The sequence below is a fragment of the Suricata suricatta genome, chromosome X (assembly GCF_006229205.1).
Source record: "Suricata suricatta isolate VVHF042 chromosome X, meerkat_22Aug2017_6uvM2_HiC, whole genome shotgun sequence".
Taxonomy (NCBI): Eukaryota; Metazoa; Chordata; class Mammalia; order Carnivora; family Herpestidae; genus Suricata; species Suricata suricatta.
The window spans coordinates 60,768,122-60,780,910 of NC_043717.1; the positions used below are offsets into that span (position 1 = coordinate 60,768,122).

At 36.1% G+C, this 12,789-nt stretch overlaps 1 protein-coding gene across 5 annotated transcripts in view; it reads right to left on the bottom strand.

Moving 5' to 3' along the window:
- HDX (highly divergent homeobox) overlaps positions 1-12,789 on the bottom strand; it is a 184,689-nt gene that overhangs the window by 122,619 nt on the left and 49,281 nt on the right. For all 5 annotated transcript variants that reach the window (XM_029930869.1, XM_029930868.1, XM_029930872.1 and 2 more), the window contains one exon: positions 3,781-3,834. In XM_029930869.1, the coding sequence (XP_029786729.1) occupies positions 3,781-3,834 (54 nt within the window). The remainder of the gene's footprint in view (positions 1-3,780; positions 3,835-12,789) is intronic.

The following is a 12,789-nucleotide window of genomic DNA, read 5'->3' on the forward strand; positions in this document are numbered from 1 at the left end:
ACACACACACACACACACACACACACACACACACACACACCAGATCTTCTGGTCCATTCATCAGGTGATGGACATTTAGGCTCTTTCCATGATTTGGCTATTGCTGACAGTGCTGCTATGAACATTGGGGTACATGTGCCCCTATGTGTCAGCACTTCTCTATCCCTTGGATAGATCCCTAGCAGTGCTATTCCTGGGTCATAGGGGAGTTCTATTGATAGTTTTTTGAGGAATCCCCAAGCTGTTTTCCAGAGCAGCTATACCAGTTTACATTCCCGCCAACAGTGTAGGAGGGTGCCCGTTTCTCCACACCCTCACCAGCATTTATAGTCTCTTGATTTGTTCATTTTAGCCACTATGACTGGTGTTGAAGTGGTATCTCAGTGTGGTTTTGATTTGTATTTCCCGGATGATGAGTGATATTGAGCACCATTTCATGTCCCTATAGGCCATCTGGATGTCCTCTTTGGAGAAGTGTTTGTTTATGTCTTCTGTCCATTTCTTCACTGGATTATTCATTTTTCGAGTGTGGAGTTTGGAGAGTTCCTTGTAGATTTTGGATACTAGCTCTTTATCCGATATGCCATTTGAAACTACCTTTTCCCATTCCGTTGGTTGCCTATTAGTTTTCTTGATTGTTTTCTTTGCAGTGCAGAAGCTTTTTATTTTCATAAGAAGTATTGCTATATTAGGACTTATGTCTGCCATTTTATTATTTTCTATCTCCTCTGTTTTGCATTCCTGTGTTTCTTTTTTTCTTTTCTTCCTGTGTGTCACATGAACATTTTTAGGTTTCTATTTTTATTTATTTTAGGTGTTTTTTAGTGTGTTATTTTGTATGGTTTTGTAGTGATTGCTCTGGCTATCATAATGTGTGGCTTGTAATAGTGTACTGGTATCAGTAACTTATTCTTCCTAGTGAAGTGTGGAAATCTTACTTCTGTTTAGGTGCCTTTTTTCAGCTCAGGTCATGATCTCATGGTTTGTGAATTCAAGCCACATGTTGGGCTCTGTGCTAGCAGTGCAGAGCCTACTTGAGATTCTCTCTCTCCCTCTCGACTCCCTTCCTCCCCTGCTGCTCAGTTGCTCTCTAGATAGATAGATAGATAGATAGACAGACAGACAGACAGATAGATAGATAGATAGATAGATAGATAGAAATTTGCTGTCATTTGAATTGGTATTCTCCCATAAGTAATGCATCATTTCACTCTGGAAGCATTCAAGAGTTTTTGCTTTGTCTTTAGTTTTCAGAAGTTTAATTATGATGTGCCTAGATGTGGATTTCTTTGCATCTATCTTGCTTGAAATTCACTTAGCTTCTTGAATCTGTAGGTTTATGTTACATTTACCCCCATATTTGGGAAGATTTTAGCCATTATTTCTTTGAATATTCTTTAAGTCCCATTCTCTTTCTCCTCTTATTGTAGGACTTCAGTGATACAAATATTCAATCTTTTGTTATTGCCACACAGGATTCTGAGGCTTGTTTATTATTTTTCATTCTATTTTCTCTCTGTTGTTTCAACTGGGTAATTCTATCAATCTGTCCGCACGTTCATTGATTCTGTCTTCTTTTATCACTACTCAAATCTTGAGGCATCCTGCAGGTTTGTTTGCTATTGTGTTTTTCAGTTCTACAATTATCATTTTATTCTTTGATGATGTTGATTGCTTTCTTGTGATTTTCTATTTTTTCATTTGTTTGAAGGTAATATATAGTTGAATGTTTGAACAGTTTTATAACAGGTGCTCTAATATCCTTGTCAGATAATTCCATTATCTAATTCACCTCCGTGTTTGTGTCAGGTGATTGTCTTTTATCATTCAAGCTGTGATTTCCTTGGTTCTTGGTATACGGGGTGACTTTTTTGTTGTATCCTGAACACTTTGGCCATTATGTTAGGAGATTTTTGGTTTTATTTAAATCTTTTTATTTTATTGGGCAAGAACATAGGTCCTGGCCTATATTTACGGGTTGTGATTCTAATAGTACTTTCCAGGGGCATCCTAATTTTCAAAACATATGTAGTGTTATTTTAATTTATTTGTTTTACCTGGTACTACCTGGGCTAGTGTCTCTATGTAGGAAAATAGAGTTTTTAGCTTTCAGAGATGAATAACACACTTTCTGAGTTATGCACATATAGTGTCCTGACCATTTTTGCTGGTTCTAACCAAGCCATCTGAATCTCTAAATAGGGGAAAGAATTCTCTGACCTATGGGGATAAAGACGCTTTCCAGGTCAGTTTACTTTTTGTGGCATCTCCCTTAGCATTGCTTCTTGGTATCTCCACCAAGGGCGGAGAGGTTCAGGCTCAACAGAAGAGAGCACTTCTCTGGTTGCTTGTCAGTGAGGCTTTCAACTGATCTCCTTTGCCCATGTTGCTAGGATCACTTCATGCTGTTTGGGGGACTTCCAACCCATTAGTGTAAGGAATGAGCTTATCCAAGCTGTTTCTTCTTATTACATTGAGGGTCATGAGATGCCTGGCCTAAGCTACCTTCTGTTCTTAATTGGGAGACAAAATACCCTGAAGATCTTCCAAGTCCTAGAGTTAGTAACCAGTTGCCTCTTTTCCAACTTTCAGATTATCTTCTTTGGTGGCATCTTGTATTATTTCCATGGTATATAGTTCTACTTTTGGGAAAGGGAAGGGAAAAGAGTCTAAACAGTCTTGTCCAGTAAAAAAAAGTCCTAGATTCAGTTTTATTATCCCTAAACCTACTTACCATAAAGTAACTTTAGTTATCTTTATAAAAGTCTACTCATGTCTCTTTTATAGTTAAAATCCTTTAATAGTTTCCAATCTATTTGACCAGTTACATCAGAATCTCCTGAGATACCTGTTAAAACGCAGATTTATAGGTCCTACCCAGACCAACTGAATGAGATTCTTTGAGAAACATAATTTTAATGAATTTTATATTAATATTAAAGTCACAACAGTTGTAGGAGAAAGTTAGAAACACAAAATAAGACTGTTAAAACACCACTTTCTCATTACTTCAAAATACTAAAATGCAACAATAATAAATAGTAATGGAAACTTAATTTTTTTTGAAATACTTATATCAATCATGGTTCAATCATATGATTAAGTTAACTGAGATAATTAGATGTAAAAACACTTTATTGATTGTCTTTTTGTTGATTTAGCATTAATATAAGTGTTATATTAGTTTCAGGTGTGCAATATAATTATTCAAATATTCAATACATTACTCAGTGCTCATCCTGATAATTGTACCTCTTCATCCCTTTATTTATTTCATCCATCCCATTAATTACATGAGTGTTTTTTTATTTCCTTATTTTTAATTTTTTAATGTTTATTTTTGAAGGAGAGAGAGAGAGAGAGGAAGAGGAAGAGGAAGAGAAAGAGAAAGAGAAAGAGAAAGAGAAAGTGCAAGTGTGGGAGGGGCAGAGAGAGAGACACACACAGAGCCTGATTCAGTGCTTGGAGATGATGACCTGAGCTGAAGTTCGACACTTAAATGAATGAGCCATCCAGGCACCCCGTTTGAGCGTTTTTTTTAAAAACTAAAAAAGCCTGTTCAAAGATTAAATGATATGTTGATTACTGTATTTTCTTTAAGGTTACATTAGTAATATATATAAATATTATGACTTCAAAACATCTCTTTTTACATAATGCAGTCTTGTTGAAATTCAAGTTTGCCAACTTTACAAATATCATGATAATTTTCTCAATGGCATTCTTGCTAAAAACATAAAGGAAAAAAACCCTCGTTGCTTTAAATAAAAGATTACTTACTGCTCTTTTTCTAGAACACCCTGTAATCCAAGGCACAGTAAGGTTTCCTGAAACCTGTGAAAACAATAAATGAAATTTCAGTAAGGTATGCATTGACACTACTTGGAATGCTGATCAACATCAAGGAATTCATACAAGAAGTCAACACAGGTTTGTATTCACAGCAAACCCCCCACACAGACAATGCCACTTCTTTATTGAACACAACAGATTTAAAAAGCCTTCCTTTGTCAGAAAATTTTAGAAGCAGTGCAATTCCCCTGGAACTTCAAGAAAATTTCTAGGGCACTGTTGAGGCCTGGAAGTATGGTTTACAAATCTGTGGACAAAAAAAACACATTGTAATAAAAATACAGTACTCTGTGGAATACATAAATTATAATAATTAAATTATTAACTATAGTCATCATTCTATGTATTAGTTCTGTATACTTATCCTATATAACTGGACGATCCTTTTTAAGCAAAGCCTACTAAGATGAATAGGCAGCAATAGCTTATTACATCAACACTGGCATACAAAGAGATAAGTACTACTCCAGTTGGATTCTGGGGACTGTTTACAGAGACCAAGGTGGACCTCTGAGCTATAGCACAGGGTAGCTTAGATGTAACCATACTTTTCCTGAAATACACAATTTTTGGAGAATACTCCAAATTCTCCACTTGCTTTCTCCTTCCCTCCCAGACACATACCTTCTGAGAGATACAAGTCAAATCAGCCTTGCCAAATGGTGATGATGAGAATATGGTATTCAATCATTTATTGTTTTTGATAAATTACATTCAGTGATGACCTATGAATTAGTATTACGTCTACTGATAAGGAGTGATAAACAGTCAATGCAAGTAGTAAAGTAATCTATTCATTCAAACTTTAGTTAAATTATTACTGTCCTCTTTGGCCACTAAACATGAATTTTTATTTTGAGTTCAAAACATACCACTATGCTAGGGATAGGTTAGCAAAATTAATGTTATAAACTCCAAATAATAATTTTAAGGAAAAAAGAGTTAAAATAATTTTACTTGAGTTAAAATACCATTATAGTAAGGTGATAATTAACTATAATGTTTGAGGATCATGAACAGTTTCAAATTACACATTATACATAATTACTTTTATAAATGATTTAAAGGATTTTTAAAGGAATTTTTACTACATTTCATTTTCACAATTTAGACCTTACATATGACTCTGCCATATTTCTGCTAGATTATGAGATTCTTAAGGGAAAGGTATTGTGCTTAAAACAATTTAGTCTATTTTTATATAGTTACACAAAGAATATACACAAAAAAGCATTCATTAGATTTTATAAATCTTTCTGTTAAAAGACAACTCTCCACATATGCTGGATATTTAAAAATCTGATTAACTGAAATGATTAGACAATAGCCATGTATATCAGAAAAGTTAAGCAGCAACAGATTCATAATAAGCTGATATTTTTGCTTTCCATCAGCTGTCCTGATATCAGTTGAAGAATAAAACATATCAATCATTCTGCTTTAATCAGTAGAGCTTCATAGATGTTTTAAAATTAGAAGGTACAGAGCATAGAAAACACTGCTGGGCATTTGGTATGCAATATATATATATATATATATATATATATATATATATGCTGATTGATTGGATGATTAAATTAACATGCACCTTATACACTCACTTCACTTGCTGAAATTCAACAAAAGGCCAAGAGTGGAAATGTACAAGAGACCATTACATGGGGGTAGACAGTTAGGAAGAGGGAATTAACTAGCTTCTGGTAGAAAATAATATATTCTAGAGGAAAGAACTAAAGATATACTGGCTTTGAAAAAAATATATTTCCTCCTAATCTCTAAACCAAGTCTTGAAAAGCTTTCATAAATAACAAAATAAGCTTTGCAAATTGAAATTCCAATACTAAAACTTTTGGCAAAACAACGAACACTTTTTTTAAGCCTACAAATTTTCCTTCTATTACGTTATAAGAAATTCGTGTTTAGAATATCTTACTAACCTGAAAAGTTCTTGCAGTCAAAACCAAGATGCTATTTGGGATTTATTTTCTTTTTTCGACATAATTTTTGTAGCTACATTTCACAATGCACAAGATTAAAATCAGGAAAACTCAAATTCCAAGATGTTTCAATGAAATTAAAAAAGTACTCAGACATAACACAAACTAACCTGATTTCTCCATACTGATTCTAGGGATACTGATTGTGAAAAATAGTGGGAGGATATCAGAAAAATAATATAAATTAATATGTAGAATGACTATCTTCTGAACCAAATACTCTGGGAAGTATAAAATTACAAATATAAACACCTTGAAATTATACTGTAACATATTTTAAAATATTGGAATTTTACCCATATAAAAGGACAGATATTTTATAAAGTATAAAAAAATAAAAAGTCCTTACTAACCTTAGAAAATAAATTGTCAAATGGTAGTTTTACATTATAAATATGCAACATTTCAGAAATCTTTTCTTAAATGTATATTCATGGAGCACCTGGGTGGCTCAGTTGGTTGAGCGTCCGACTTCAGCTCAGGTCATGACTTCACAGTTTGTAGGTTCAAGCCCCGTGTCAGGCTCTGTGCTGACAGCTAGCTCACAGCCTAGATCCTGCTTCAAATTCTGTACCTCCCTCCCTCTCTGACCCTCCCCTGCTTGTGCTGTCTCCCTCTGTCTCTCAAAAATAAAAAAAAAAAACACATAAAATGTATATTCAGAGACCAGTTACTTATATAATAGGAAAAGGTTGATAGCTCTTATCAAGCTACATTCCCTGCAAGGCTGAACCAGCATTCTTAACACCTAGTTCCAAGTCTTTGCTTTGCACACATTTGCACATTTTGGTATCAAATACCCTGGATATTTTTCTTTTTGGCAAAAACACTATGAGTTCCTATATTCATTTTGTCATTAGTAAAATAAAAAACAAACAACAGAGAGATACCAGCAAAATAAAGACTTAAACATCCACAGAGTCTCATCCCCCAAAGAAACACTAAAAAATAGAGACAAGAATAACATTATGGTAACTTTAGAAATCAGTAAAGATCTACAGAAATCAAGCAAAAACCTAAACAAAAAAAATCCACATTGTAAATGGAAGGAAATTCCATGGAGTTTTTATTAGAAGAAGCAGAAGTTAGACTCTTTGGGAAATTAAGACTTTTAATAGTAGGGTAATCAGTAAAAAACAGGTACATAGGACCATGGAAACACATGCCCAGAAAAGGCCTGCAAAGCCTTTCAGACTTTATACCAGGCTAATTAATGAAGGTCTTGAACTGCACAGATCCAGAATGTAAGGAGTGGAAGACATAGTTGTTTTTCAAATGCTCAATAAAAAAATCATGATATATACAAAAATATTGCACATTCAAAGGAAAAATTTCCAGGAAACATTTCTAAAAAAAAAAACAAATATCAGACTTACTAGACAAATATGTTAAAACAAGTATCTTAACTATGCTCAAAGAGCTAAAGGAAAACATGGCAAAGAACTAAGGGAAATCAGGAAGAAAGTATATGAACAAAATGAGAATATCCTCAAAGAGATAGAAATTATAAAAAACGATAGCATATGCTTGCACTCATGGGTCTAACAGGAGGACAGGAGAAACCTAATGGAGGACCAGAGGGAGAGGAAGAGGGAAAGAGAGTTGGGGAGAGAGAGGGATGCAAAACTTGAGAGACTATTGAATACTGAAAAGGAACCAAGGGTTGAAGGAGGAGGGGGAGGGGGAAGGGAGGTTCTGGTAATGGAGGAGGGCACTTGTGGGGAAGAGCACTGGGTGTTATATGGAAACCAATTTGACAATACACTATTAAAAAATAAATAAATAAAAGATGTATTATGACGGGTGAAAAAAGAAACAGAAAAGTGTTCTAAAACAAATATGTAAATAGTAAATAAAGAGCTCAATTATAATTTAGAGCTAGGTATTTAAGAGAAGAAAGGATACCTATGCAATAAAATATTTTTTAAAGACTAAAAAAAACCCACAAAGAACCAAAAAAGAATTTTGGAACTAAAAAGTACAATAACTAAATTGAAAAATTCACTAAAAGAGTTTGACAGAATACTGAAATAAGTAGAAGAAAGAATCAGTGAACTTGAACAAAGGTAATTTGACATTATCATATTTGAGGAGCAAAAAGTAAAAAGAATGAAAAAAGTAAACAGGACCTAACGAAACTTATGAGACATTAACAAGCAGAGCAATATGTGTATTATAGAAGTTCCAAAAGGAAAAGTAAAAAGAAAGGGGCAAAGAAATTATTTTAATAAATAATAGATGAAAACTTCCCCAAAATGAAGGAAATTATTGACATACAAATCCACAAAGCTCAACAAATTGTAACTAAGATAAATTCAAAGACATTCACATGAAGACACATTATAATCAATCAAAAGACACATATAAGGAATCTTGAAAACAGCAAAAGTGACTCATTACACTCAGGGGCTCACACCAACCAGCACTAAGATTTGGCAGACCAAATTCCTAACTGTAATGCTGAAGCAATAATCCCACCCAGTGGTTTGGCTTATCTGCAGAACCAACATGGTTGTGCAGTCTGACCAAGGAATTCAGCAAGGTACAGGTCTGCCTGATTTGGGTCCTCAAATGAAGGGCTTTCCAGCCCTGCAGTCTGGTCTGTCCTTACCCAGGCAGGATGGCTGAGTTATAGCCAAAACCACTGCTGAATGTAGCTTCCAGCCATACCTAACCAGAAATTGCTGGCCAGAACACCTTGAAGTTGCACAAGTCAGCAGCACTAGATCAGAATGTGGCAGGCAAAGCTCATCATCCACAGAGGAAAGCCAGTGGCATTGTTTGGCTAGGGAACTTGGGCAGTAGACCAAATTGAATCAAGACCATGAATAAAGAGCTTTTCCAGCTTGGAGTCAAGCTGCCCAAGTAGGGGAGCTAATTAATAACCCCGTCATTGATGAGCATACCTCCGGACACCTCTGGACCAGCCAGCCTGACTGGGAATACACAGGAAGCTGCTGGGGGAATGGTGATCCTGTTTGCTCAGCAGGGGAGCTACTTCTGACTACGTTCACTAATAAGTGTAACTCCCAGTCCCACCTGACAAGAAAGCCTGGCTGAAACACCTGGAGAGCTGCATACTCCAGCAATGCATGAATGAAGAATCTGGCAGAAAACTTGATCATCCACAGAACACAGCCAGTGGCCCCATTCAGTCAGGTAGCTTGGTGGTGTGGTTTGACTTGAGTCAAGACCAAAAACAAAGAGCGTTTCCAGCCTTGAAAACAGTTTTCTTACTCTACCCAGAGAAATCAATGTGTAGCCATTTCCATGGCTGAAAACACCCTTCAACCTGAACAACTAGGAAACCAAACAAGCACATTGAAAGCTGAACAGTTCATCCAACAGCCTTGCTTAGAGTGGCACTTAAACAGAGAGTGAGCAGAAGCCCACGGCTTTCTCTATCTGCAAAAGTAAAACTGGTAACATTATCTGGCTAAGGAATTCAGTATCCAGTCTTGCCTGATTTCAATCTACAAACAAGGAGACATGCAGACCATGGGGCCTATTCTGTTATCCTGAACAATTTCAAAGTACCATCTATTACTGGATATAGTACCCCATCTTAACCATCCATTCAGCCTGTCCAGGGAACCCAGGCAACCATGGAACACAACCTACAGCCTTACTTGTACAGAGAACCAAAGCAGCAGTCCTATTCAACAGTTCTCAGCCAGAGGAAACTCAATGAACTCAGAGCTCACAGTGACCTTGTTTCAAAATGGACCCTGATAGCAAACTCCACATTCCCAAGGAAATTACAAACAGACATAGTCAGAAACCCAAAGTGAGCTGACTGGTGAAGAACTATCTCTGCCAAAGAGAACCTGTAAAGTCTGGATGAAGAGACTTGCTTCCTCAAATGCACAAGCACCAAATAAACAATCAAGGATCATGATAAATCAGTTAAACATGACACCACCAAAGAAAACTAATAAAATTTCAAAATCTGGCTCAAAAGAAATGGAGATCTAGGAACATTCATAAAAAATATATAGATCAATCCCTTTAAAGTGAACTAGTGAAGTAAACTACAAGAATACACAAAAATAAATTAAATTTGGGGAATAATACATGAACAAAAAAGAGTTCAACAAGGAAAAAGAAACCATAGGGGAGAGAAATACTAGAAAGCCTAGATCTGAAAAATACAATGATTAAACTGAACAATTCAATAGAACTTCAAAAGCATACCAAATCATACAGAAACAAAGAAGCAGAGACCTAGAAGATACACAATTTAAATTATAGTCATATGATTAAAAAAAAAGAGTGAAAAAGAGGGAATAATGTCCATGGAATTTTTGGGACACAATTAAAAAACTATATCCATATTATGAGAATGCCAGAAAGAGAATACGATAGGAAGTATATTTGAAGCAAACATCTCTGAAAACTTCCTAAACCTGGAGAGTGAAATGAAAAATGAACATCAATTATCAAATACCCATAGCCCAATGGACCCTAAATAGTTTGACCCTGAGTAGTGCTATACTAAGATACATTATAACTAAAATGTCAAAAATCAGACAAAGAAAGATTTGGAAGCTGTTGGGAGCTGCCAGAAGAGCTGCCAGAGGAAAAGACACGTGCCTTGACCTGCAAGATCAGCCACCCGCACAGCTGAGCTGCATTATCACTCCCAGCACAGGAAGACCTGCATTATCACCTTCAGTTGAGGCCTTCTTGTTTACCTCCCAAGCCTGCCTTGTTAGCCTCTCGGGCGGCATGCTGATGCTGCAGTCCCCGCCCTTGTTTCCTAGCAACTAACTCACGTCAAGTGCCCGCCTTCTACCCTATATAAGACATGCGTGGTTTCTCAATAAAGAGAGTGGCTTGATTGGAAATGCTGCCTGGCCTCCACTCTCTGTACTCCCTGTCCTGCCCTACCCTATTCTTACTCCCTCCCTCAGGTTCAGGACCCAAGCCGACTGACCCAGCTGGCCAAAACAGGAAGCAGCAAAGAGAGAAGGAAGAAGTTACATACAAGGGAACTCCTATAAGACTATAAGCAGATTTCTCAACAGAAACTTTACAGGCCAGAAGATAATGGAATTAGGGGTGCCTGGGTGGCTCAAGTAGGTTGAGCCTCTAGCTTTGGCTAAGGTCATGATCTCGCATTCATGGGTTCGAGCCCCGCATCAGGCTCTGTGCTGACAGCTAGCTCAGTGTCTGGAGTCTGTCATCAGATTCTGTGTCACCCTCTCTCTCTGACCCTCCCCTGCTCACGCTGTCTCTCTCTCTCTCTCTCTCTCTCTCTCTCTCTCTCTCTCTCAAAAATAAGTAAAACATTAAAAAATAATGGAATTATATATTCAAAATATTAATGGAAAAAAAACTTTCAACCAGGAATTGATACCTAGCAAAGTTGTCCCTCAGAAAAATTTTCTTGAATAAACAAAAGCTGAGGTAGTTCACCACTATTAGACCTGCCTTACAAGAAACGCTTGAGGGGGTTCTACTAATAAAATTAAAACTATGTTAATTCCATAAAAACATATAAAGGTAGAATAAAACTCACAGGTAATTGTAACTATATGGTAGTAAAATAATAAAATACTATATATAGTAAATATATATAAAGTTAGATTATGTTATATGGAATGGTGGTGCATAATTTGCTTACAACTATACTTTAAAAGTTACCAAAAAAAACAAAGTAAAAAATAACTATAAGTTCCAAAACTTGTGATTGGTTACACAATATAAAAATCATGTAAACTATAGCATCTATAAATTAAAATATAATGAGAGAAGTAAAAGAAACTGAATACATGAATGGGTGAAAAAAAACATGAGCCAATAATATGCTGTTTACAAGACACTCGCTTTAGGCTTAAAGACATGCAAAGACTGAAAGTGAAGACACAGCAAAATATTTCAAGCAAATTGTAAAAGGAAGCAGAAATCTCTATACTTACATCAGACAAATTGGACTAAAGTAAACAAGGGAAAAATAGACAAAGATACAATGATAAGGGGGTCAAATCCAGCAACACAATATAACAATTCTAAATGTTTATATATCTAACATCAATAAACCTAAAGTAAGAACTAAAAGACAAAATAAACATCAACACAGTAATCATTGTGGATTTTATATTTTTAAGTTTTTATTAAATATCCAGTTAGTTAACACACAGTGTAATATTAGTTTCAAGTGTACAGCTTAGTGATTCAACACTTACATAAACACCCAGTGTTCAGGGCGCCTGAGTGGCTTAGTCGGTTGAGTGTCCAACTTTGGTTCAGGTCATGATCTTGTGGTTTGTGGGTTCAAGCCCTGCTTCAGGCCCTGTGCTGACAGCTAGATCAGAGCCTGGAGCCTAGCTTCAGATTCTGTGTCTCCCTCTCTCTCTGACCCTCCCCTTCTCATGCTCTCTCTCTCTCTCTCTCTCTCTCTCTCTCTCTCTCTCTCTCTCTCAAAAATAAATAAAAACATTACAAAAAAAAAACACCCAGTGTTCATCACAAGTGCACTCCTTAACCCCCATCACCTATTTAACCCAAGCCCCACCTGTCTCCCCTCTGGTAATCATCAGTTTGCTCTCTATAGTTAAGAGTCTGTTTCTTGGTTTGCTCTCTCCTTTTTCCCCCCTAATATTGTTATTTTGGTTCTTAAATTCCACATACCAGTAAAATCACAAGATATTTGTCTTTCTCTGACTGATTTATTTCACTCAGTATAATACTCTCAAGTTCCATTCGAGTAGGTATAAATGGCAAGATTTCATTCTTTATATATGGCTAACTAATATTTCACTGTATATATATACATACAATTTCTTTTTTTTCTCCATAATATTTTATTGTCAAATTGTTTTCCATACAACACCCAGTGCTCTTCCCCTTAAGTGCCCTCCACCATCACCACCACCTCTCTTTCCCCCTCCCCGCTCCCCCCCAACCCTCAGTTCATTCTCAGCATTCAATAGTCTCT